General features: G+C 43.0%; 1 protein-coding gene across 2 annotated transcripts in view; it reads right to left on the reverse strand.

Moving 5' to 3' along the window:
* Positions 1–27,229, reverse strand: part of epha7 (eph receptor A7) — a 63,779-nt gene that overhangs the window by 19,118 nt on the left and 17,432 nt on the right. For both annotated transcript variants that reach the window (XM_036549267.1, XM_036549266.1), the window contains exons 4-5: positions 25,894–26,049; positions 18,106–18,441 (exon numbers count right to left, since the gene is read on the reverse strand). In XM_036549267.1, coding sequence (XP_036405160.1) covers positions 18,106–18,441; positions 25,894–26,049 — 492 coding nt within the window. The remainder of the gene's footprint in view (positions 1–18,105; positions 18,442–25,893; positions 26,050–27,229) is intronic.

Raw genomic sequence — 27,229 nt, forward strand, 5'->3', positions numbered from 1 at the left:
TACTACTTACAAAAAAGGGGTAAAATGTCAACGTAAAAGGCTTTAGTTTAACTGTGTTTTGTGGTTTAAATGGTTAAAGTTTGTAAGAAAAATGAAATACGCCATATATTTTGCCCCTCACATACGAGGATAGAAGACCTTCCTTTGTTTAGTGATCACGCACCTGTTGCTTAATTGAACTTAATTAGGCTTAGGAAATTGTTCCTTTGCAGGGCTTTTAAATAAGTGCTTTACTTATAAGTGGCATAGAGAGTTCTTGTCTTAAGAATATCTAACTGTGTTTCCCAGTATTTGTATTTCAAGATTTACAATCCTGTTCTGTTTGTTTCAATGTTTTCCGTCAGTTAATGAGCATCTCGGTGGATTGATTAATCCAGCTGGTGGCGGTTGAGGTGGGAACATATAAAGACCTGACCTCACTGTGTGTTTGGGAGATTCTTTAAGTTCTTGTGTGGTTTAGCCGCTGTTGGCTGCTTTAACTTTTCAACAGTTTACCTGCTGAGGGAGCAGAATTATTGAGGGGGGTGTTTCCATGGGTTATTTAGCTAGTGGAGAGACTGATTGACTGATTTCGATCATCTGGGCTTGTGATTGCCACAAGTCACTTGCAAGCTAAAATCTGAGCTACTTTCTTTCCCATAGCAAAGTCTGAACATGGGGTACAGATAATTGTCTTATTGTTATTTTTCATCATTTTGATCTTGAATTTCGTCTCTGCTTGTTTTGAGCCCTTTTGTTTTGTGAGACGAGACACACACCTGCCTTTCTCAGAGCTATCAATGCTCCCATTCTCTTTCAGTGGGTGAGAGTAATCGGCCAGTAGCACCTGATCCACCATGCTGAGTTACCTAATACTATTCTATACACCTACACTGCTGGCTCATGGTTACCTCTTCAGACCAGAGCGTTTATTTCTACAAAATGTGAGAGTTATTCAAATAAGCAACTATTTGATTTTTTTCTAGCCTCCACTGAATTATAATGCTGCATTAAGTGTTGTGAAATTAGTCTTGAGGAATGCAAGAGTTTAAAGTATTTCTGACAGCAAAGCTGAGAGTATGCAACAGTATATAAGAGGAAGGAGGTAACGCTACCTGCATAACAATACAGGACTTTTAAAAACTCATACAGAGGGCATTCAAGCGAGGTCAAAAAGTCAGGACTTGAAAGCAATTAGCTGGGAATCGTTTGGGGGAGGGTCTGGGTTTGAGCTTTCATGTTCCATTTGAAGGTTGACAGTTTTTCGGCACCGACGGGGAGATGATTAATACGTATTTGACAGTTCAGCGCTGACAGCTTGGTTGTGCCACCAAAATGACAGTTTCACATCATTATTTCACTCCTCAAAGAACTTCTAAAACCTTTTCATCATACATTCATTCGCATTCTCTAGATCAACAGGACGATAACGAAACCAATTTCCTACATTAAAAATATCCTGAGAAAAAAGAAAATGTAATGTAATGTTTGGGTGGGTGGAGAGAGAGCAATGGTTTCCTCTAAGCTCATCTAAAATGCTTTAAGGGATGAGTTTTAAATGGGAAATCAAAATACTTTTATCTCATTGGACCACATTCTCATCAGAAATCATAACTGAATTATATTTGCCTGTTTTGAGCCAAAATGCAAAAACTCCCAACAGTGCAACATTTTGCATACAATACAAAATGTCTTTTTGGTATCCCTCACTTACAGGACATGGTCAGCCACAGCGGTTTCTCAAGATTTCCTTAATATTCGTGGCACGCTAACACACACACAGGCTGCACACACCTCGCGTGATTACATCTCATTGGTGTGTGTGGACGGCGAGTTCATTTTAACCTATGACAGTATCCATGCTGTGAGCTCCATCACGCCTTCCCGAACGGCATTCAGTTGTGTAACAGATGCAGAAATCGCTGGTCAGCTTTGTTACATAATTGTTTAGCCAGCAGGGTCCCCACTTATCTGAAACCACTCAACCGCTCTGTGTCAGTGTCCAAATTAGGGACCCGGGCTGGCAGGCTATCATCAGTGCCTCTTTCCCCACTCCCAGAGTCCTGCGAGCAGACCGTAAAAGGGCACGCATGGGGACATTTATCCTGCCAGAAGTCTGTAATGCTCATATTGTCATCCCTCCTTAACCCTCAGACTCGCATTCCGGCTACAACGGTGTAATTTCACCGTAATACAATGATGCAAAAAGCGAAACGCTGACGTCTCCCATGCCTCAGATGGTGTGTTCCGTTTTACCACGCCAAGAAAAACTCTCATGAAACTTGTGTGCGATTTTCTTCTTCCAAAACAGCATTTTGTTCTGTGTGGAGTACGCAACGCTGTACCTCCCTGCACTAATCCAACAGATGCCCCTCTGTTATCGAAAACCGCCTGATGGCTTGAAGCTCCGAATAATTCCTATTGCGACTCCAAGTCCGGATTAGAAAAGTTTAAAGTTGGCACCAAAAAAAAAAAAATTATGGAATCATATTTATTATCTGAATGGCTGAAGAACAACCATGCTAAATGAATATTCAGGCACACAACAGACAAATTTACCTGTTGGTGGAATAAACCATATTTTAACACCAAACACACCATTCTTTAGATTGACCAGAGTACCTGTGGTCCATAGACTATTCTCAGGTAACTCTGTTAATACAAACTTATATAAAATAAATAAATAAAATAATCATTTGTACTATGGTCTTTGCATTTGAGTAGGTTCTTTGCTTGTTTACATCAGAAAAGACATGCTGTAGTTTGCATGTCACCATGTCCTCAGTGTTAGCTTTTTGTGTTTGCCATGAAACTTGCAGCATGCTTCTGATTTAAAAATAAATCAAATGAATAAATACATCATGAAAGTAGAATCATCAATCTGACAGAAGACAGTGGTTTCAGGGTGGTCAGTGGATATAAATGACAAGGTTAAACCAAGCCAAAGCTCTTTGGTTCTGTAAATACATTGAAGATTTCTTCAGTCCATTTTAATCAGAACTTACTTAACCAGAGTAAATCCAGCAGAACTTCCTCTCTGTCAAACAGGCAAAACTTCCTCTCTGTCATGCGGATAGATTGGTATTTGATGGCTTTATAGCTGAGTTTCCGGAGATCATAACCATTCAGCAAACAGACGGAGCAAAAAGCATTACTCAGTCTCAAATATACGCTGTTCAAATCTTTGTCTCGTAAGCTATTTGGTAATAATGTTAACAACTTTAACACAGTGACTTGTCTTTATAAATGTGTTATCCTCAAAAGAAACACCAGCCAGAAGAGAAATGAAAGGCCTCAGACACACTGTAAATGCTTGGCTTCAATTATTATCCATCTTAGTGACCTTTTTCCTGCTACAAGTAGCTACAAGGCATGTCTGTTCAAACACAGGAACAGCTTAGCAAGAGATTTGTTTGCATACATGGTGGCTTTATCATTTATCTTAATAAAACAAAGGCTTTGAAGTGTAAAGGGAGAGAGGCCAGATTAAAGCGAGATGCCAGTCTTCCCGAGGATAGCTCTGTGACCGTGGACATTCAGAGGATTTGCTAACTAGCCCCAAGGACCCCAGCCTTCTCATTTCTGCGAAATGTCAGCGCAGCCCTTGAAGCCACGGGGCGCGAATGAAGCGATGATTGGACATCCATGCAACCAGAGTATTGAACATCGGCATTATTCAGAAAACCAAACGCACGGGCGAGAGGGTCAAAACACCAAAAGCCGTGACATTATTTCAGTTTTTCCCCTCCAGTCCTCGAGGCCTCTTACCTTACGCTTCCATACAGCGGGAGGAACACACACACACCCCTGCCAAATTTCTCATTTTCTTATCAGTGGCAAATAAATTGTATGTTCGGCGGCGCCCGCTAATATTAAAACTTCCAATTAAAACTGCAGAAGCGTTTCGCAGCATGGTGGGGGTGGGGGGGAACATATGATCAGTGAGAGCTGGCATCATAAACATTCATTTATTATAGAAATACCTCTGTCATCAAGAAGATGATCATATTAATCAGCGTTCATATGCTCTTTAATCACAGTCTTGGACGGCGTCCATGCCAGCAAAATCATATCCAGAGCCCCTCCAGCCTTGTCTGTAATTGTGTGCCCAAATGCTCAGGCCCTGCATATTTCTGCTGATACCACTGCTGAGCCTGACCAAGCCTGTTGCTCCTGGAAATATGCAGCTGAATCCCTACCTATGGATCAAGGTCCAGATGTTGATCATCTGTCTCCAAGAGAAACTCCCCAAACACACACACACACACACACACACACACACACACACACACACACACACACACACACACACACACACACACACACACACACATACACACATTCCTATTTATTTTGCAAAGCTCTGTGCCTGGATGAGAATACCAGGGCTGTTTACCCCTGGTAACTGTACTCCAGTGTTTTAGGGGCAGGTTCAGCACATACGAGCTGCATGCATGTGACCGATCGATAGAGAACCTTTTCTGTTCATGATCTCCATATGAGAAGGGTGTTTTGTGATATTTAATTCAGCACAAATCAAATCACTCAGGGAGACAGAGGCACATCTGTGGCAGCGTGGACATGCTCCATTGTAGCAAAATTACCTTCAAAAAGGGAAAAGAGAGAGAGGGAGAGGGAAAGAGAGGGGACAGGAGTGGGAGATGAGAGCGTCGAGGCTTCTGCTCGGCAAATATTCGTATTTTGTCTGAGGCCAGACAAAGCAAAATGAGAACCAGCCGAAGAGCTGACCAAAAAAAACAAACAAAGAAAATGCAATTTCCTTTTAATGGCACGGCCGCCTGCCCCTCTCTGGGGCTGTGGCCCCTGAGCTCTAATGACTGCTCGTTATCGTTCAGGTGAGGCCGAGTACACGTGCCTGCGTTCCCCTGGCCACCGCAATCTGGCCCGGGTTCCGCGCCGCACACCAACACCTGGCTATAAACTGCTCTCAGGCCAATATCCCTGTCAAGACTCTGTCCAGAAACATTTCAGTCTTCCTGAGACCCCGCCGTGTCGTCCGCGGCCTTACCATCAACACCACACAAAAGCAAACGATCCGTGCAGAGGTGACATTGACCTTACGCTACATTAGTGGAGCATTAAAACTCCATAAGGGAGAGGCTCACTCATTAAAATATGTTAAATTAAACATATTTTAAATCCCGCTATCAAAAATGCAGTACTAAAAAATTACGAGATTGCAATATCATGTAAAAACATCCAGCTTTACAGTTTTAGGACTGTACTTTACAGTATTTAGAGGGTGAACAGTCAACAAATGTGACACATAGCAACCACCCATGCTCACCCCTAGTAAAATCAGCTCAGCTAAGCTAGGCATTACAGGATTTGTGCGTGACACAATAACAGACGGCATAAAACGCCCGCCGAACTCGCCAGCGAGTAATCACAGTGATGCAACAATTGTCAGCAGAAGCGTTGATGAGTAACCGCGGCTCAGACACTCAGACGAGTCCAGCCCCTCCCTCCGCTCAGCAGACTGCTATTGCGCAAATATCGCTTAGTCACCCCGTAGCTTTGCTGTTTTGCTTTTTTTTTTGTCATCGGCAGCAAGCAGTTACATTATCATTAATCTGTTTGCTGTTAGCTTTGATGTCTTTTTTATGTGGTGTCGGTATTTATGTCAGACAGAAGCTAATTGATGGAAACTTGAAGGATGTGGTTGTGTGATCTGATTTTTTCCCACTTAGATCCTATAAAAAATCTTATAAACTATAAAATTATACTATAAGCTTTATTTTATTCAATTTTGCCCTTCTATCTACTACTATTACTAATAAGAAAAAGAAGAAGAAAAAGGAGAATGTAATGCAGATATCCTTTCTCAAGTTCACTTGCAAGTCAGAGCATGTTTTCTAGAAACATGAATATACAGAGACATATGTGTGTTTCACAAATATATTACTGGGGTAAAATCATTACAAAAAGTTCAACAAAACCATAAACTAAGATGAATTGCAAACATAAAAGGGGTATAGCTCCATGGTGAATCTCCGCAGATACAGTAGACTCCCTCTGTTCCTGTTGTGGAGATTTTCCAACACAGTGGATCACAGAAACAAGGCTGGGTAAAATATTTCTAAAAACTCTGCACCTGAAAGAGACGTACTGACTGACAGACCACCCAGCTACAATAATAAGCAATTACTAACACTAACTTAATTTGCAGCAGAACCACTGCTACTGACTGATCCAGATTACTGCATAGCTAGGATACAGGGACAAAGTGAAAGCCAAAAAAAGGTCTTCTGTTTTAATCTCACAAGAAAACAGTAGCGTATTAGTGGCACATTCAAAATAACTTTTCACAATCTCTGACCTATAAAAAATATTCTGATCGAATCAGTAGCAATCAGGTGAATCTCGATCACCTCTAAAATTCACTTTTACATCTCCAGAGAGAAAAATCTAACAGCAAGACCAAGAAAAGACCAATTATCCTCAGCTAGACAAGAGAGCTTTTGCCCTCCCCTGAATTCAGCTGCTGATTTGAAACGTCTGAAACAGAAGCTGCGCTGAGTGACATGCTACCTGCTAGAACAATGCCCTCTCTCATGTTGTGTGACCAAAACCCAAAACCAGAGAGACTCTAACTGGCAAACAAAGAGACAAAGCAGTGTCCTGTAACCCCTAACCTCACCTCCACTACCCTGCTTCCACAATTGGTCTTCTTAACACGCAAAAGCTCACGCCTGAATTAGCCTAACGCTGTAGCCCTTACCCCAATCAACAGACAAAATGAAACAGTTCTATTCCAGGGAATTCTGTACTAATCCATTAATATTTATATACATTAAAAAAACATGTAATTAATGCAAGAATGAAAAACACACTTCACCTTTGACACTTTACCACTCTCTGACAAGAATGGAATGCAGGTAAGTATTTCATGTTGTTGCTATTGTTGTTCACAGTTCCTGTGCTACCTGTGGTTAAACTCCACTCCTTTATCTCTTCAACTCGGAATACTTTGGAAATACTGTCATCTCTCAACAAAGAGATTCCACCTCTTTATTAGAAGGTGTGAAAGAACATTGGACACAGTACTCTATACTTATGCTACTTAAGTATTCTGATTAAGTGGTTCTCAGATGGTGGAACATACTTGAGGGTGTGAGTATAATTTTCAAATATTCACAGAATTCAGAATCTCTGTAATTACAAATTCCAGTGTTACTGAATCTCATGATAATTATTATTCTCAACGGGTGCACAATTCAAAGTTTGTCTGGTGAATTTAGCTGTCAACTGTTGTAATGGGTTGTAACAGAATGGCTTAAATCGTCTCTCAATATGTGATGTTTTCATATTAAAAAAAAAAAAAATTGCTCTAAAGCATTAGTAATCAAAGCCCATTTAAGTGCCACTGGTAGCAAATAGAACAAAGTTTAAAACAGCTGCGGAGAAGGTCAGACCAATTACATCAATTAGGTCTGTTGGTTAAGTGCTGGTGGAAAAAGAAGACCTATTCGTTTGCGACAATTGACTTATGGTCTGTGTAACATACCTCGCGTTATTAAGTAATCACTGAAAACATTTTTTGTAATTGGCCCATTAAACGAATGATGTTTTCTAATTTAAGATCAAAGCGAGGCTTTTAAGGGCTTTGTGCCGAACTTATTGCGAGTTACTTTAAATGATAAAACCTGGACAGGGCCTAATAAAACTCAGCCGTGTCCAGTTCAGATGAAACACTTTCTCTCTGTGTATGAAAGGATCAGACCGAGTGGAAATTATTGAAATGCGAGGGAAATAGAGAGGTTTTGCAGTGCCTTTGAAGTTAGGCTGCTGATTAAAGATTGGAGCACGGCCAAATACAAGGGCTCAGGCTTTAGTTTATTGAGTCTTTTTTTTCTACCTCATTTTATTCTTTTCAATAATAAGCAGGTACAGTATGAACAGAAGTCTCTGCTGAACCATGCTTTATGCACAGGGGGGAAAAAAATACAATGTGAACTAATCTATTACAAACGAAAACGCGTGCTCGTGGTCAAATAAATTCACCGTCTCCACATGGAACTAATCAGCAGTCAGTGCCTTCAATCCCGTTTAATTGTGTTGTCTCTTTAAAATGCCTGGCCTAACGCAACTTCCATTAATCAAACAGCACAATTAAAAAAGCTGTCCCAGCCTGTTCTTTGTTTATTGGGTTGAATTGCCTTAATCCTTGCTATTAAAGCGAAGAATAGCTAGTCCGTCCATTCATATCCATAACCCACTTCTTTTTTTTCGGCTTTGCACAATGTGGATTCTGGATGAGCAGGGCTGTCGGTGGCAGGGAGTGTTTGTGATGCAGATCTCAAACACTGAGGACCACCATCAATGCACACATTACTACACGTTACAGACAGGCCAGGCACTGGGCACTCGCTAAAGCAGATTACATGATTAGCCAGTTCTGCCTGAATTTAGGGGAAAAAAAAGCCTTACTTTATTCTAAGAAGAAAAAAAAACAAGATAGCACACAATTTACACACAACTTGATTAAGGCTAACAGAGCTAACAAAGCACAGAAGGTTCAGCATGGCATTAATTGGTGATCACTGTGAGTGTTAACGCGTTAAAAGAAGGGGGTTTAATGCCGTGTGGGAGGGCTGTTCGATCGTTTGCTTTCAGGGTGTTGAGCCTGTCCCAAACCCCTGTCCCAATTAATGTAGATACAAAGCAGACAACGGCTTTACTCCGTCTTTGTGTCAGGAGGTGTGTTTGCTCAGGGAATCCAAATCCACTTTGTCACTGGTTAATTGGAGGATGTTGGCCTGTTATCATGCAAATGTGAAAAATGTTCCTGTGGTCTAAAGTGAGCTACAGTACCTTAAGTAACAAAGGAGTAACAAAATGTTTTTTTTTTTAAGCCCTTTACTCACAGGCTGAATGAGGCCTGTTCTTACATCTGCATTGCACCAGGAACAGCCAGTGTACACACCTGTGGGAGTCAGGTTGGGTCACCCAACTGAACCCCTGCTGGGGAGGTCATTTGCCTTAATTTTGACAAGCCCACTTTGTGGTAAAACACACCATCCCTTTGCTAGCCACATTACACATGGTCAGTTACAAACAGCTTTTGCAATGAGTTTTTCAACAATTCCAGATGGAGATAATGTAAGTTCACACATAATTACTTAAATAAATAAAGTGACTACTCCAATGACCACGTGAGGAAGAGTGTTAATCGCACAACTGAAAGCAAATTAAATTTTTGATAGCTATACTTAAAACTGGCTGTTGATTAAATGTTGCTTTCTACGTCTTTAATAATGTGAGATATAAAGATAGATCATTTCACATTATCCAGTACAGTCACATATCTTATAGTCTTAGTCATACATGTGCAGTGATTAAGATCATGATTCTGCATCATATTTATGTACCTCTTACTGATTTATTTGTGTGAGCCCCTCACTGATGAGATGAGACACATGTCATGGGAGGTTCTCTTTATTTAGAAAGTGCCCTTCTTTCTTAACCACTGTCTTTTTAAAATGGCGTAGAAATGTTTTTAAGTGGCTCAACTGAAAACAGAAATTCTGATATTCTCAAATCAAAATACATCTTTCAATACACATGAACAGATGAAAGCAGGAAGTCTCGGATATTATCGATTGGAGTTATGAACTTGAGTTTGTCTCACTAAAAGCACCAGACCCCAAAGGAAAACTACTGTTTTGTAAATCATTTGTAGCCTAATAAGAAATGTTCTAAAAAGTACTGGTACTGTAATGTAACAGCATTTCTGGCAGAGTTCTGCTGTTTGTCAGTTGTGTAAAAGCACACAGATTTGGGAGAAAAACAGGAATTTAATTACTTTGGTCTCTAAAGATACAAACTGTTCCAAGTTTCATTTTAATTTCATTTTTGCTTCGGAGAATAATTTACCATTTAAACAATACAATTCTGCCTCCTTTTCGGAATGGCATTAGCCAAATCCTGCAGCAAACACGCATGCAAAAATCTGAATATCCTAATGCTAGAATTTACACATCAAATTGCTTGATATGTCATGGCTGGAGCCTCGAAGCATATTTCTCAAGAGTTAAGATGCTTTAAAATGCACTGATTTGTACCAAACCAGAGCACTGTGCAACTCCAGCCGCCTCCGGGAGACAAGAGTTATGTTAAATAATAAAAAAGTTTACTGCTTATGTCAGGATCTTTAAAGCCTACATCATGTCAGCAAACAGACTACTTGGTTTATTGCTTTTCTCTCTTTTTTTTTTCCGAATAAAACATTTCCAAGTCGTACTTGTTGCCTGGCACCTTATTCCCATCAACACAATTCAGGCCTTTCAGTCCTTTACAGCGTGTGTGCTTGCATTGGACTGTGTGCACAATGGATCAGCTCTTTTGCAATTTTGATAAAAGGAGATTTCAACTTGATGAGATCTGTTAGAAAAAAATTTCAATTAAATCCTGGGGTAGATTCCCTGTACCCCTGGTCCCCCCGGTTTGATCATGGACGCCTGCACACCTCAGGGGTCCTCAGCGCAGTATAAAGCAGAGAAAAACCTTTTCTGCAATCTCTTTTTTTCCTTCTCCTACACATGGCCAAGACATACTGCCCTCTACACACAATTAAATTGCCACCTCAAGGCTTTTTGTCAAAGAGCACCTGAGATGACCAAAATAATAATGACTTTACATTAAACGGAGCCTGAATAATGGATCACTGGGGGTAGCGGATACAGAGGAAGCCAGGGACGTTTTGAAAGTGCGGGGACGTTTTTTCCAGCCGACGCATCCCCCCCGTGCCCTTCCTAACATCCTTCAGACCAGATGTGTGTCCCATCTGCTCCGGAGCAAAATTTTCCCGCTCTCTCTGTGGAAGCCATAATCTTTTTTACTGTTGTTTTATACCGAGTCATTAAAAGCATGGTACCAGATGGCCGTCATATATTCTCCCCACTTTGATAAAAAGTGTATCGGCGCGGGGCTGGTGTCAGGAGGGGAGGTGAGTCGCACAGCTGAGGGAGGAGAGCAGGTGTGCAGGAATGAAACCCAGATTAGGACGCACCGCCAGGCTCCCGGGCAACAGCCTCCAGGGTCAAAAGGTCACAAATAATTACTCGCAGTCCTCTTGGAGGTGCCGGTCCTAGTCGCGAGCAAATACACTTTGTTTTTTTTTTTTACGGCAGGAACAGCCTGACTCAAACTCATTATGATTACCAAATGTGATGGTCTGTACAAAAGGGGAGGGGTTAAAGACGTAATTAGTTCTTCGCACTGCAGGAGACAGCGGGCTGATGAGGCAATGAAAGACACAAACCAGCTTGCAAATCATTTGTCTGTGCTTTTCCCACACGTTTATTTTCCTTCAGGGGCCTTAAGGGCCAGATTCTGAGTACATTAAGCACACAAGCATACAAGATACACTGAGCAACATTATGACTGACTTCACTGGCAGTCTGACTATAAATACCTATCCTTGAAGGTTGAAGTTTAGCAAAAATAAGCAGAAACTCTGGTGTAATGGTCATACGATTAATAGTGGTCAGTTCCAATACTTCATCTGATTGACTGAGCTGGATTTCAGCAAATGACAGCAGGATTTTTACTTGTCAAAATGGATAAAAATCATCTGGCCTGTCAGGGATACAAGAGGCCCTCCTGGACCCCACAGCACAGCTGAGGCAATATCACCTGCTCCCTCTACAGGGTCTGGAGACGGGGGCCGCGGCTGCCAAGCGACTTGTTTTTAACTCTGGTGACTGCTCTCGGGGGGTTTCGCCGCTATCAAACACCTACAACTCGCATCGCTATTTGGGTTTTATTGCCACTCTTACTTTTTTTTGCCCTCCACAGGAAATGAAACACTTTGATACCTCGGCGACTTCAAAGAAGTGAAATATTTTCTTCCCTGGGATCTGCTTTTTTTTTGGGGGAGGACCATGTGTTCCACATAAACAGAGAGGGACGCAGTCTCAGGTGGAGCTCCTGCACAGGGTCCTCCGAATCACCCATGAGCAGTAAAGGGGATAGCCACCACATGCCACCCCACCCAGCAGCCTGCTTTAATCACAGCTGAAACCCCTTTCACATCACGGTGTCACACCCTCTCCCTTCTCATCATGAAAACATGTCATACATGCAATGTGCCAAACATCTTATAATATCATGCATCCCACTACCTAATATCACAAGCACCAATCTGTCCTATTCTGAAATACCCTTTAGGTAGAATCAGAGACAGATCTGAGTTAACCAGATGGATGCTTCACAATCAACAAAAAGCTTATTTCAAAATAACGTCCTCAATTTTTATATTTTTTTTCCAATTAACTGGCTTTAATTAAGGACAACATACAAGAGCAACGTCAAAGAGATCAGTTTCCCATTAGCAAAGACAGAATGTCAAATACCATTTGATTTAGCTAAATCAAGGGCAAATCACATTCAGCGCTATGGTTTAATACACACCGTTTAATGCACACTCGCAGAAAGGATTACAGACAGATGTTCAATCTGAATACATTTCAGATCAGAGGTAAACAATGTGACACTACATTAGCAAGACTTGCCATTTCCAGTCTTGTATCAAAAGGCATGCGTAAAAAGCCTGTGTTTGTGTGTGTGCGTGTGCGCATGTGTGTGTGTGTGTGTATGCATGTGTATATATATATATCCACATAACGAAGAAACTGTATGATGCTGATGCTAATGGTTAGGTTACCTCTAAAATGTTTTCATTAGTATGGCAGTGAAAGGAAAGCCTTGCGTAAACGCTATAGAGGTACGGTTCCCAGAAAAACTTCTGTTTCGCTGTTGTAAACAATAGCTCCGTCGGCAGAAGCTGTTCTCGATGCTTCACAGGAGCCTAAATAATTAAGCGTGTCTCCATCTCTACATCTGCAGAGAAGAGGCTTGGAGTAAAAGATGAAACTGAATAAAAATCAGCATCGCCTTTTAACTTTGACAGATTCCCCACAGAGCAGAAACATCATAATCACAAAAGTAACTGCTTTTTTTACGAACATAAGCATGTGCACGTGTGTGTCTCTACATATAGGTTAATGTATACACATATTAAATATATAATGGCTACAAACACACACACAGCCTACGTGTGTGAGCTGTAGTGAGAGAACAGAGAATTTAATTTACAATTAAAATGGAAGTGGAAACGAGCTGAGAAAGAGTGACAGACAGAGAGAGAAAGAGGAAGTGTAAGGAGATGGACAGACATACAGTACCTTTAATTAGTGGGGGAAAAAAAATTAAAAGACTTAAAAGTCAATGCCACCTTTTCTGACAGTGACGAGGGACGGTAACGAATCCGTCAGTCAGAGCTCTCCATGCTTTCTGCAGAGACGCCTGAGTCTCTTCTGACAGGGAGAAATGACCCGTCATTTGGACAGGGCAGGGAGAATGCTTACAGTCCTCTGTTCTTCAGACAGAAGGGCCTTTTCTGCAGCCAGCGCACTGACTCCAACAGGGATCGGCTCGGGGGAAATGGGACAGGCCCTACTGTGAGGCAGCGCTCATTCAAGCACAGAGAATTCTGGGGGATTTAGGGGGCTCGTCTGCCAGCAATAAAAACCTGAAACAGGATACTTGGGGAGATTAATTACCTAGATAGGGCACGATAATGCCATTTAAATGGGAAAGTAATTAAAGTGCACCTTCCATGAAAATTATTCATTGCTGACGGATTGGGTGACAGACAAATCAGAAGGCATTTACAGAAAGCTACAGGTTAAGTACTGTGAGCTAGGTCTTCTGAGACCACCACAGTTTCACTGCAGCTGTTGAATCTCCCTGCTCTGCCCGGCGCTCATCAAATTACTGTGTGTGGAGTTAAAAAAAAAAACAAAAAAAAACACAGGAATAGAATAGGAATAGACTCCCAGGTAACGTAAAACCCGCAGACAAATGCCACAAAGCAGGATCTGCTTAACTAGAAAATTACACCGTCTGCTGCCGGTCAGCTGGGACACCTCCGAATCAATCAATCCATAACGCTTACTGTCATTACCGCAGATTAGGACATAAAAGTGATAAATCAATATCCTTATTGTTCCCCAAAGCGTCAGTTTTACTAATCCGTCGAAGGATATCCATTTCATACTGATAAACTTGCCATGTGAATTGCTAATCGAGAGTCCTAAGGACTGTCTAGAAAGGATGCCTGTGTCATGCACTGACAGCACCCTTCATTAAACAACACTTTGGCAACTTTAGATGCTATTTTTTAATAGCCAGACTCTGCTGATGAACAAACAATGAATAGGGCTTTTCAAAGATATTTGCCTCCCATCCATATCTAGGTAGAGAGGCCTTAGAGATCAAAGTGAAATGCTTTACTTACATCCATGCGTGACACAAAGCTCTTTTTTCCCCCTCCCAGAGCAAAGGTAGAGAGAGGGATTGTGCGTTTTCTTCTGAAATGTTTCAATACTCTTTCACCACTGGCTGCACCTCTCTCCCTAACAGCGGGGGAAACACGAGGCTAAGCAACAGGAGTCCCGCTGGAGATCTTTCTTTTCCCGGAAAAAAAAAATCCCCGCGATTTTGTTTTCCTGCTGGTGAATTAACATCCAATTCTGGCGATTGAAATGGACATGTCCTGAGATAGCCCTGAAGTAACCCTGAAGAGAAACCACCTTGGCAGACACGCATACAGTGAAATGGAATTGAAATGAGCGGAGGACATCTTCCTGTGTATTTGAAAGGGATGAAGCAACTCGAGCCGTTCACTTCAAACAGACGTTCGACTCCACACACAATAGCAGAGTGCATACATGGGGAGGGATAAAAGTAGAAGGTTTTAGAATGATCACAGTAAAAATTTATATCGAATTTATATCACATTTCAGATAGTCTGAGCTAATGTAGGCTATTTTTAATAATGCAAGACATTTGGTTGGCAAACAGCTAAACGTTTCTATTCCTGAGCTGCGGCTTTTCTTTACGCAAGTATATAAACTGTACATTGAACTCCAGCTGAGGGCTGCAGTCGACATTAAAATCAATTTCCACAGCCTCTGGGTCCTGTTCCTTTATTACATCGTCCACGCTTCTTTACCACTCGCGCCTTAACAGCAAACACTCTTTTTTTTTTTTTTTTTTTTTGCAGAATCCTACCCTTTCGCAGAGGTCCCGCACGCCATCCCCCTTGCCAGTTCCAGTCCTATTTCTGTGCTCCGCTCCGCAGTGAATTTTCTGGCTCAAAGATGCGAACGCTCTCTTGAATAAATATTAATGGTTATTCTATAAGCAATTCCCACTCACGGGCATCTGGAAGAACAAAAGAGCCTTGTTTACCAGCACGCAGCACGAAAGGCATCTCAAAGAGAGCCTTGGAGGGCAGCTTTGTGCAGTTGTCAAGTGACGATCTGAAAGCTGATTGATATGCGCTCGTGTGACATCCAGCGCAACTCTTCCGAACTACTCACAGCATTAAGATGACAAATTTGCATTTCCTACAGCAGAGGTAGAAAAAAAAAAAAAAAACAGAAAGGAATTAAAAATGATCAAGCTTATGAACCTAAGGGTTCAGAACACCAGCTATTTAAGCCCATTAAAGACAGAGCTGAGAAGCAATTAGGTTTCTGGGAACAATAAGCACTCAACACCTTCAACTGTAGGTACGTCACCCCCAAGACAGTTTCTGCGGTGTAATTAGGGGAGGTGAGAAATCCTCAAAGACAGCTTTGCCATCTGCATCCGCACAATGCTCACTCCCCAGTTCTCCAGTTCTGGGGGGGATTACTGTACAGGAGATGCACCAGCAACAAGCAGCGTTGACAACACACTGTTCAACACTTTTTTTTTTTTTTCCCAGGGTGTATGACTCTTCCTCCAGTCTCGGAAAAGGTTAATGAATTCTGGATGATGAGGCGTTAAGGTTTAATAATGTAGTCACTCTAACAAGTGCTGCTCGCTCCCAGGAAGTGGTCGTTGTTTTAGGAAGCACTCCACATTCCAATTAAAGTGCACTGAGGCGTCCACTTTCCGAGCCACGGAAAAATGAGACTTTTGAAGGTCCAGTGACCGGGATGGTGGACATGGGTCACTGTCCTTTCTAGATCTATATCTCTTAAAGCTCGGCCATTTTTACATGCCATCTTATTCTTGGATGGATGTAAAAAAAATACAATACCGAAATATGTTTCTATTGATAAATAGGGAGAAATTAAACCCATCTGACATGAAATTGTTAGTTTTTTCACTGTGTGATTTTTTTTTTCCTTTTTCCAATGTTTTGCAGACAAATTCTACTAAATTCACAAAAGATATCCTGATATACATACAATAAACGTTAAAAAAAATGCATCAGAGTGCTAGTATTTCACTTACTGTGAAACCCTTCAATTACGCAAGAAAACCTAATTTTTTTTAACCAATCACCTGCCTTTCTTTCGCATCAGCTAGCAGCGGGGTGTTCCGCAGGGCCGGCGTGGTAATTTGGTGCTGTCGGCATGCCGTGGGTAATTGCGAGAGGCTCACACGGAGGCCTCGTTAATTGTTTTTCGCGGGTCTCCTTCCTACGTCCTTGTGTCCTTGCCGTGGCTACCCGCAGCACACTCCTGTGCGAGTCTCTGTCACGAACCTTGTCACCGAGCATACATCATCCCCCCTCCGGCTCGGCCCACATTCACTCCACTGGCTGCCAGCAATTATCTCTTCCTCTGTGTCTGTCAGCCCCCCTGGCAAATTGAGAACGGGCCGATTACGACGTGCCTTGCTTCATCTTTTACTTTTTTTTTTTTTTTTTTGGTCATTGTTTGTTCTTTTTTTAATTTCTCCAATATAAAAAAAAAAAAGAAATACGGAATGAAATTTGTTCAACACGGGCCCGTGAGAGTTGTGCGTTGGGCTACGAAATTGGATGACCCACTTTGTATGCAGTGTCCTCTCTTTGAGACCAAACGCAGTATATACCATTTTTAGACAGAAATATGCCCGAGAAATTGATTAAGTGTCATCAACGTATAAGTGTACAAGTCGTTTATTTGCCACAGCATCGATACGCCTCACTTTCATTGTAAATAAACAAGGGTTGGCTTTTACTCAGCCTCATTGCTGTAGAAAACAGGAGCCAATATTTTGACATCCCCTTATCTCTGGTTCCTTTTCCTTTCTGCGGGCCAAAGTTTCTTGCTTCAACTGAAAACAGATCTTCGTACACAGATTAAATAAGCACTTGGGCGTGTTCCAGCCGCCGCAAACTGAGACAGCAGGGAGATGCTGACGGCTGCATACGACATCACTGGGGGTCAGCTGTCCTTGCTCCAGACACAAACATCCACACTGACGAAGCCAACGCTAAGTACATACTCGGATATTCATGGATGCTTAAGCATAAACGAAGCCTTCTTCGGAGGAACCATGGAAATAATCACGAAGCTGAAGTTTCCACCATGTTTTAACAGGAGCGTGCTGCCAAAGATATAGCATTTTAATTACGCGTGGAGTCCCCTGAGGGGGAGTGAGTGTAACTTCCTGTAGTGCTAATGGCAGCTAAGCTCACCACGTTAATAATGGTTTTCACCATAACTCTGGCATATACATTATCATTAATGCATACAAATTACTAAAAAGTAATATGCATACCAACAAACTGTACTGGCTGTTATAAAATCAAAAAAAATTAATGCATTTAATTTAATTTCACCGCAAGCCAGGAGAGCTGTCCTCCTTTAGCTACACGTAAAAACATATCTGGGCCTGATTCCTATCTTCAAAGCACTGCAATACCTCTCTCGGTCTTCTAAATTATCCTAACTGCCAATCATTTAGTGGTGTAGAAACGCAACCCTGGAGGTGAACCTGTTAGAAAGTAATAAATACGGCCCTCAGAGCGCAGGTGTTAAAATCTTTACAATGAGTAAGCATTTGTCGAGTGCGCTGACAAATGATCATTGCAGCCAATAAAGCAGCGGGCCTACATTTGAAAATTACACTTCTGTTTTTTGTGACTCCATTGTGAAGGCAATTCCACAGCGTCCGAGTATTGCGTGCACATCCCAAGCCATTTAGCAACACAGAAATCGACTAAAGAAATAAATGGGTAAGAGGCCATCATGCGTAAGGGAGAATTGAACATTTCAGCCCGCTGCTCACACTGGGGGGAGAGAATAAAAACAGGGGAAAAAAAAAGGGCCTTACCTGCTTGTCCGGTGGCGATGTTGACGGCGGCGAACAGCCGCTGCGTGCGGCTGAGGTCCGAGACACCGTTGACGGCCTCCACCTCGAAGGTGTAGTTGGCGTGCGCCAGCAGGTCCATGACGGTGACGTAGGTGTCCACTAATCCAGACTGCTGGGGGGAGTAGCCCACGTTCCCCCCGCAGGGCACGCACTCCTCGGGCTCCCAGCTGCACCGCCGGCACATAATCCTGTAGGTCACGTCACTGCGGCCGCCTGTGTCCGCCGGCGGGCTCCATTCCAGGCTCACCGTCGTCTGGTTGATGTTGTAGACCAGGTTCTGCGGCGCAGAGGGGGGTCCTGCGACGGGAGAGGGGAGCCAGGGGACGTTAGGGACCGACACTCAACCCTTTCGCCCGTACGGTCGCACCGGTGCGATCAGCTTTTTAGCGCGTACGGTAAAACCGGTGCGATTAGAACACCAGATTGGAAAAATACTAACTCATTTTTGCTTTGAGGAAACAGCAGTTTAACCTTAGAAAATATAGCAAACGCGGTGGTGAAAACTATGAGAAACTTAATAACGCTAATGAAAACATAATGACCCATGCGTGCAACCATGTAACACGCGTGCTACATAGCGTAAAATAAGTTACGTGCGAAAGGGTTAAATAACAGCATCTGAGACAGAGCCAGCTATGGGCCGTGCCGGTAGGGTGTCTCACACATTGTGAAAGAGTAACCTAAAGAGGGAATTTGAGGGTAAGAAACTGGCCACGACTGAAATGGATTGAAGCATTAGTATGCAAATGGGGGAAAAAAAAAACTGTCAGGAAAATGAAAATGGATTCCTTCCTGCATATATTTCAGTATAGGACGCTGTTAAAGTTTATTATGTATGGGCATGATTGTTATCAGTAGTACAGGGGGGAAAAAATCACAGTTGTTATTCTCATTAATAATTAGTGGGTGTTATACAACATGTGTAAATTCTGACTACTTAAAAAAACAGTGAACACATGTTTAGCAGCTGCAGGCCTTTATTACATATTCACTTCCATAGGCACTTACAACACCCAGCCACACTGTTCTACAAAGTGCTGTTTATAATTTATATCAGTTAATGTACACACACTCAATATAAAACACCAAATCAAAATGTATTAATAAAGCACAGAGGTTTTAGTAACTTCAGGGATCAATTTTAGATGTGCTATTCCGTCTGGAGAACTGGTGTTTAGGCAGGTGTGAACATACTGTCTGCCCCCTGTAAAAAAATAATGATTGGAGCTATAAAATGAATGGATTGCCTGTTACAGAGCGCAGTCCAGACAGGACACTTCAAGTTTGTTTTTGAGAAACAAGCAGGCAGCAAACATGACTCACCTCTGCAATTCATGAGTCACATAAATCCGAGCAATCGTGACCACTCCTTCAAAGCAGCCCAATGAATGTGCTGGATGATAAAATGCTGCCCTCCAAATGATGATGTAACTCAATTTGTATGAATAGCATTATTTCATTTAATTTCATATCAAAAGATTCTTCTCACTGCAACAAATTCCCAACCAAACAGTAACTATCAGGAAAAAAAATCTTCTTTTCAAGCATTGTGACATCACAAAGTATGGCCTTGTGCTGGCTACCTGTTCATCTGCAGGGTGGATCAGCAGGGCTCTACACTGAAAGCCAAAGCCTGGCAGTGGGTGAAGCAACACCAGCAGTACGTCACGGATCGCAAGCTTTGCACCTCTCTACAGATCCAATCTTGTGGGATTCTGTGTCATTCCCACTGCAGCTGGACAAGGACGTGCCTCTTGATTGGGCTCCGGGCGCTAGACGCCACACATCACCCTAGTTCTTCCCACAAATATTCCGTGCAGCTACAGGTACGGTCTGGCAGGTAGACGGAAGCATTCCGGATGTGACTCACATTCTCATCTCACCGCTGTTACACGGAAGCGGAAGTTGTCCTGCTGGAATCTCATCGTGTCAGGACGAGCCCACGGAAAGCGAAACCATCGAGGCCCCAGAACTCCGTCAACATAGCGTCATGCAGTTGGATATATCACTGTTAATCACTGCAAATAAAGCACAGAAGCTACTAGGACCTTGTGCTCCTTGTCCTGTAGGTTGGCCACATGTACAAAAATGGTGTATATGGGCATTGGGTAGCAGTGTGTCATAGCGGTAAGGGGCAGAGCTCATAACTGAAAGGTTGCTTGTTTCGATTCCCCTTCTTACCCTTGGGAAAGGCACTTAACTCAGAATTGCCTCAGAAATTACCCAGCCCTATAAAAGGATATATGGATGGATGTAAAATTGTAATGTATGTATGCTGCTCTGGGTGAGAGTGTTTGGTAAATGCCAATAATGCAATGTAATCACACTCACCGTCATCCATCAATGTGGTCTGCCCAAAAACCCTGATTGATCACTAAAGAGGACTAGACTCTATGGCCAGCGAGTCCATTTGGTGTTAGAGACCAGCTGCGTTAATAACTTAGTTGCTCAGCTGTGTCGATGGATATCGGTGAGATCATCCAGCCTGCAGACGACAGCTGTGTAACTACATCCCCACAGACGAACCGCTCGCGCACAGACTGTCGTAAGCTCCTCGTTTCTGATGCAGAGGACCTGGCAGTGTAGAAGCAATCACGAGGAAGGTGCATAATGAAGTCTCAGCCCTGACAAAGAGTTGTGACTCATGGTCTGCCAGTTCACGGCCTATCACTGACGAACTGCGCCCGGCTGTAATGTCTTGCCAGGTTACAACCTGCTGGCTGTGAACATTCCAGATGATGAGTGACGCCGCGCTGACTTTATTCTGTGTCCAACACAGTAACGACACGAATACATTCTTCTCTCTTCATATCGGAGGCGCACCGGCCCCCTTCTGTTTTTTTTACTTCTTGATTTCCATAAGGCGTGACACTGAACAGGTGAAATCACCTCATCAAATGCACCAAATGGACTCTCTGACTAACGAAGTGGCATAGTGCTTCTCCAACAATCAAAGTCGCTTGAATGCAGGTCAGTCAGGAACAGTCAATTTATCAAACTGAAGCCAAAACCATCCGATTGGTATCCTCAATTTTATTTATCCACTACTGCTGCTTTTTTGGGGGGTGGGGTTTTGGAAGAATAATAATGCATTATTTCTATTACACAACGAAGTGCAAAGAATAGGCCTAACCAAAGAGTAACTCTTTTTTGTTTCAGCTATGCTTCCATGCACTATATTTTTTGCATATCCCACACAATATCAATGTATGAATGGTTAATATTAAGTTATTTACTTATCCCAGTTGGTATTTGCGTACATATTTGCATGAAGTATAATGGAACAGGTAGAGACATAAACCGTCAGCTGTACCCCCCTCACCCCCACCCCCAACCTCCTCCTCCGGAAACAGAGCGGGGGGCGAGGAACTCTCCACCTGTGGCAGGTGAGGCTCAGAGATGAGGGGCGGAATCACAGGTGGAGAGCAGAACCTGGGCTCTGATGCTAATGCTCAGCCTCCCTTAATCCACTTCAGGGACGCACGCAACACACAGGCCTCGACTTATCTCTCCGCTGTTTGTTTTTCCTTCATTTCCATGGCTACGCTTTATTAATAATCCTTTAATTTATTCAGAGATCATTCTAATGTGGGTCTCAAGTAGCAAAAATCAAGGCAGCGTTTTCCCCGCCACTACATGGTAATGGCAGGACATGGTGGGACCCAAAGCCAGTGGTGAATTATAATTATAATTTAGAATTCATTTGAATTACTTTGTTTTTTTGTTTCATGTACACGCTGTGTTTGTTGGCAAATCACCCTGCTACCTTCTCTTTTATACTGCTCACACACAAGCAGTGCCCCCCTCGCCCCCCCCCCAATCCCCTCAATAGATCCTGATCAGTGCAACCACTGCACATGTTGGGAAAGGACCCCAGATACAGAATTTTCAAAACATGATCATGAATATCTGTTTTTCCCAACCTTTCCTAGTGTTGCCTCTAAATTTAGTGTCAAAAATATGTTGATACACATGCAAATGTGTTCAAAAGTCTTTTATGAAAATGAATGTGCACATAACCTGTTCCCTTTCCTTTCAAGTACAAAAAAATCATGAATTAGTCAACAATCAGACCCGGGCATAAATACAACCTATTCCAAATGCAAATTACCACCCTGAATACGGTGCGTTCATATTAAGATTACTGCAATCAAATTCTAAATGCATGACATGGATGAATTTGATTGCTAATTCAAATGCATTTGACACCCCGTCTGTGCCTCGTACAGAACTCTCGGCATCACTCTTTCATGCTAGTTTCTTAGATGCATTTTGCGCACGTTCTTTGTAAGTTTGCTCTGGATAAGGCCATCTGCTAAACTGTCAAATGTGAATGTAAATGACATGTCAGCAGTGATATCTCCCTTCCTGCTCTGAACAGCTGACTTCCTGTGCCTTTGTAGCTCTCCCTGTCCTGCTTCTCCCGGCTGCAGGGAGGTAGCTCTTCTCACGGTACCTTACCTCCGGCTCAGAGCCGCGACACATCCTAAGCTTCTGCTGTCTGTCTGCTGATCCTCAGAGCTCAAGGGCTTGTAGCTCTCTCTGTCTTATCTTTGCCCCCTCAGACACGCACACGCAGGCACGCACACACGCACATCTCCCAAAGAAGCCTCACGCTCCACACGCTCACCTTCTGTCTCCTTCACAGTCTGGGATGTCCCTGTAACATTCAAAGCTGAAGCTGATGTCTCTGTCAACTGCTGCATTGTGTGTGTGTGTGTGTGTGTGTGTGTGTGCGTGTGTGTGTGTACGCGCTTATGTGCGTGTGTATGTGTGCATGTGTGTGTCTGTTTGTGTATGTGTGTTTGTGCGTGTCTGTTCGTGTGCCTGTGTGCATGTGTGTGTGCGTGTGTGTGTGTGTGTGCGCGTGTGCATGTGTGTGTGTGTGTGTGTGCGCGTGTGCATGTGTGTGTGTGTGTGTGTGTGTGTGTGTGCATGTGTGTGTGTGCGTGTGTGTACCGTCCCCTTCTGCGCCTGCCACAATAAAGCTAATTCTCGAGTCTGACTGTCTGGGCAAACCTGTGATTGTGGCAATGGGTACGCACCTCTGATGGCAAATTCTCACTCTGCATTACGCTGCCCCTCTAATGGATTCCAGACTCAGATGCTCATTTTCAAACACTCCAGCACTGGCTGCCATGGAAATGCCCCCCTAATTTCAGCCAGGCCTCTGAAACAGCATGTCATGGCTCAAGGGAGCGTTCATTTCAATGCCTGTGACTCCACATCCTTAACTTAAACTGAGTAATGAATTTAAGGATCATCTCCCTCAAATTAGCATTCGGTGAAAAGAATGGCACACACAGAATAGAAAGATCTAACACTCTCTGAGGGTAATTGCTCAAATTTAAGGCAGTTACAATACAAAAGGAAGTACCTCAGACATCGTATTGGTGAGATTACATGTCTTGCTCTCACTGTTCCCACTTAACGCCATAGCAAGAAATCAGACAATGAGCACTACGCTTATATAATGAAACATATTTATATATGTTTGCTGACCTTGTAAAACACTAGATGTACTAGTAGTCCTGTGAACAGCTAAATGCTAACTGAGTTCTTCAAAGGAGTTCATCTCTTTTCATTACAGAGTTTTTAGACATTTTATCAAATTAGTGCTTGAGAACAGAGAATCCACTGCTTGGAAAAAACTCTCGGATAGCTTATTTGTACCTTCGCCTGGTCCAGACACTAATTGGAGAGGTGAACTATCTGGACTTTAGGATTGGGGGGGGTGCTAGATTATGGTAAATCACATCATCCGAGTGGTAATCCTTTATCGCGAACATGTGTGCTGACCCCTGGCCATACTCCTACACCGAGCCAGCTAATGCGCTCCCGACGCCAAACGAAAAGTTCCAGAAATGTGAGATTGCACACGACAGGAGATGAAGCTCTTTGCACTTCCACGTCCCGCGGCCCCCGCTCCATCCCCTAGCAACTGCTGGCAGGATGGAGGCTCTGAGAGATGTCAGCCTGGCGCGGTGGCGGACGAGGGGACCAGTGGGTGGGGGTGGGGAGGGAAGGTCTGCTCGCCGCTGCCCTTTTCAGACTTTGCTAACGCTGGTACTGCTCACAGCTGTCGCGTGATTGATGGGGACTCCAGAACCTATCAACATCGCCTGTCTCTCCTCTCCACGAAAGAAAAAGCACTCGGCCCAAGCCCTCTATATAGCTCATTACCTCAGAGGTTCGCATATGAATGAAGCCAATGACTTTCACATGAACTGGATTATTTCATAAATAGACAAATATTAGAGAGGTATGTCTTTCTGTTTTGTTGACATTTGAAAGTGAAGATTAACAGTGAGATTTATTTATTTCTGTGAAATGCTTCCCTTAATTTACCTGCAACATATCTTAATCTTCTCCCTCTCAGTCAAAATTTCATAAAGACATTCCTAATCCACGTTCTGAGGAGATGTTTATCCCGAGCCTAAGATTTTGCAGGCTTCCAAGTGCTCATTTAAGAATCTGTCAGTCAGGCTGTTTATTCAGCGAATGCAAATTCACATCCAGTTACAATTACATTTGACGCCATTGTAAAATCCACACAGAAAATCTGTTCCTGACATCTCATGTGGTCAAAATGAGGTAATCCTGGGATAATTGAGATAAGCAACCATGTATAGATCTATAAATAAACTCTTTTCATATTACATACTCATATGTGTGTGTGTGCACGCATATATAATTATATGATTATATAATACATCATATTTTTGAAAGCACCAAATTTCAGAAGCACTGAAATAGAAATGATACTGTAACAGGAGTACTTGGAGAACAAACAACAGGAAAACTCTTTCTTCTTTTCCTCGCGTGTGTATTTTGCCCCTGGTCAAGCGAGACCCAAATGTGGAAGAGTAAAGCGTGTTATTCATCTTCAGACAGTAAAACCGCAGCGGAGTGCCGGGCTCGAAAACTAATGGATCTGTCATTCATAAAATGATCTGAGTGGTTACATGGTGAATGTGGCTCTTTTGTCTCTCCAGTTTACTGATTGGGGGGCACCGGGCAGCAATTAGGTCAAATTGCTTTACAGCGTGTTTCGCCTTTGAGTCAGTCACAGAATTAAGACCGGGGAGGGGGAATTTCGACCAAAAAAACAAGGCGCATTTTGGCCTTAGCACGCGAACCATGAATCAGTGCTGTCAGTGGAAAAAACTCTCATTTTCCAGATTCCTTGTAAATGGGAGTCCTGTCCCGCCGTGGGATACCGTTTGTTTAGTTAAGTTAATTTCGCCGCTTCTCAATCCGTCCCCGCAAAAAAAAAAAAAAAAAAAAAAACGGCTTTAAGAGGAAGCCGCCACGCCCCGGCCAAATCAGACTCAAGGATTTAGGAATCCAAGGACCCCCACCCACCTGAACGGATCTCCCCCCCTCCCCCCATCCCACCCCCCCCTCACCCGAGTAAACAAGTCATCAACGCCTGTCACGTAATTGCCACGCTCACCAGGACAAATGGAGACGCGAGAGGCTGCCGGGCCTGCCGCTGACTATAATTGCAATCTTTCAGACAGGAAATGGCAAATTGCTCCACTGATCATTAGCAACCCGCGGAAGGCAAAAAAAAAAAAAAGGGAACACAACTAGGCCCCTTCAACATAATTATAAAGACATATCGGCATGCGGGGGTATTGGGTAGCACGCGCGGCGGACGGCTCTGGCTCTGGCTCTGGCTCTGGCTCTGGGCAGAGAGCGGGTCTGGTTTGGATCTCTGCACGGAACCGGACGTTCTGGGCTTACTTGTGCAGGCCACGGCGGGTGAGTCGGTGGGGGCCCGGTAGTAGCCATCTTCACAGTCGCAGCGCCAGGAGCCCTCTCTGTCGTTGTAGCTGTGCGCCGGACACCGCGAGCACTGCAGGTCCTGCGAGGAAGACTTGTAGAATCCACGGCCGCAGGCTGCAGGGGGAGGAGAGAGCGAGATGCACACACCCGTTCAAACTCACTTTACACACAGCAATAGCAATACAACATATATATATATATATATATATATATATATAACACATAGATCTGTGTTCACATTTCAGTTCATGAACAACTACAGATGTTATATTACATTACAGTATTGTCATTTAGGGGACACTCTTATCCAAAGTGACTTACAGTTTTTACATGTTATCCATTTATACAGCTGGAAATTTACTGAGGCAATTCTGGATTAAGTGCCTTTCCCAAGGGTACAGCAGCAGTGCCCCAGCAGGGAATCAAACCAGCAACCTTTAGGTTAAGAGTCCTGCTCCTTACCGCTATGCTACACTGCCATGTTGTGACTGATCTGTACCCCAGGGTTCATGTCTGACCTGTAACAGCATATTAGCCTGCACTGGGTTCTTTTGGACTGACCCATAACAAGGGGGTAATGTCTTCACTTGGGTAATCTGATGTGTGGGAGGATCACAGATATCTTAATTTAACTGATACTGCACCCTCTTTTAAACTCTGTGTGGTGAGTGTAAGGCTGAACCACATTTCTGAAGTTACTCACTCAATAGTTTGAATTGATTTCACAGACCACTGAACTTGTGATGATGCGTAAGTTGTGTATCTATCCAAAAAAAAAGGTACGGACAAAGCACCGTAAGTGTTAGATTGCAATGCAACCCCAAATCTTACGAAAGGCTAACTGATTTTACCTTCAAAAGGTAAAGGTGACACCAGTGTACTTCTCAGACAGCGATCAAAGACAGTTCATGAATAATTTCTACATCGCCAATGGCTACATGCATGGATTGCAAAAACATCTCAACTCCATGGTGATAAATAATTTAGGTTCAAGTTTTATTTCATCTTTTTATGTGGACACAGTGTTACTTTAAAAGAATATGAAAGATCATAACTATGCATTAGTAAATAAGCATGTGCTGTGTATGAATGAAAACACATAAAACCGATACATGTGCACGGGCACACACGTACACACACACACACACACACACACACACACACACACACACACACACACGCACACACATACTTTATTTCTATATTAATTTATGAAAGATATTGTGTTGTGTAGTTCATAAATAGACACAGACTTCATTTTTAACCATCTCACGGACATATGTACAAAGTATCT

The sequence above is a fragment of the Megalops cyprinoides genome, chromosome 17, assembly GCF_013368585.1.
Source record: "Megalops cyprinoides isolate fMegCyp1 chromosome 17, fMegCyp1.pri, whole genome shotgun sequence".
Lineage (NCBI taxonomy): Eukaryota > Metazoa > Chordata > Actinopteri > Elopiformes > Megalopidae > Megalops > Megalops cyprinoides.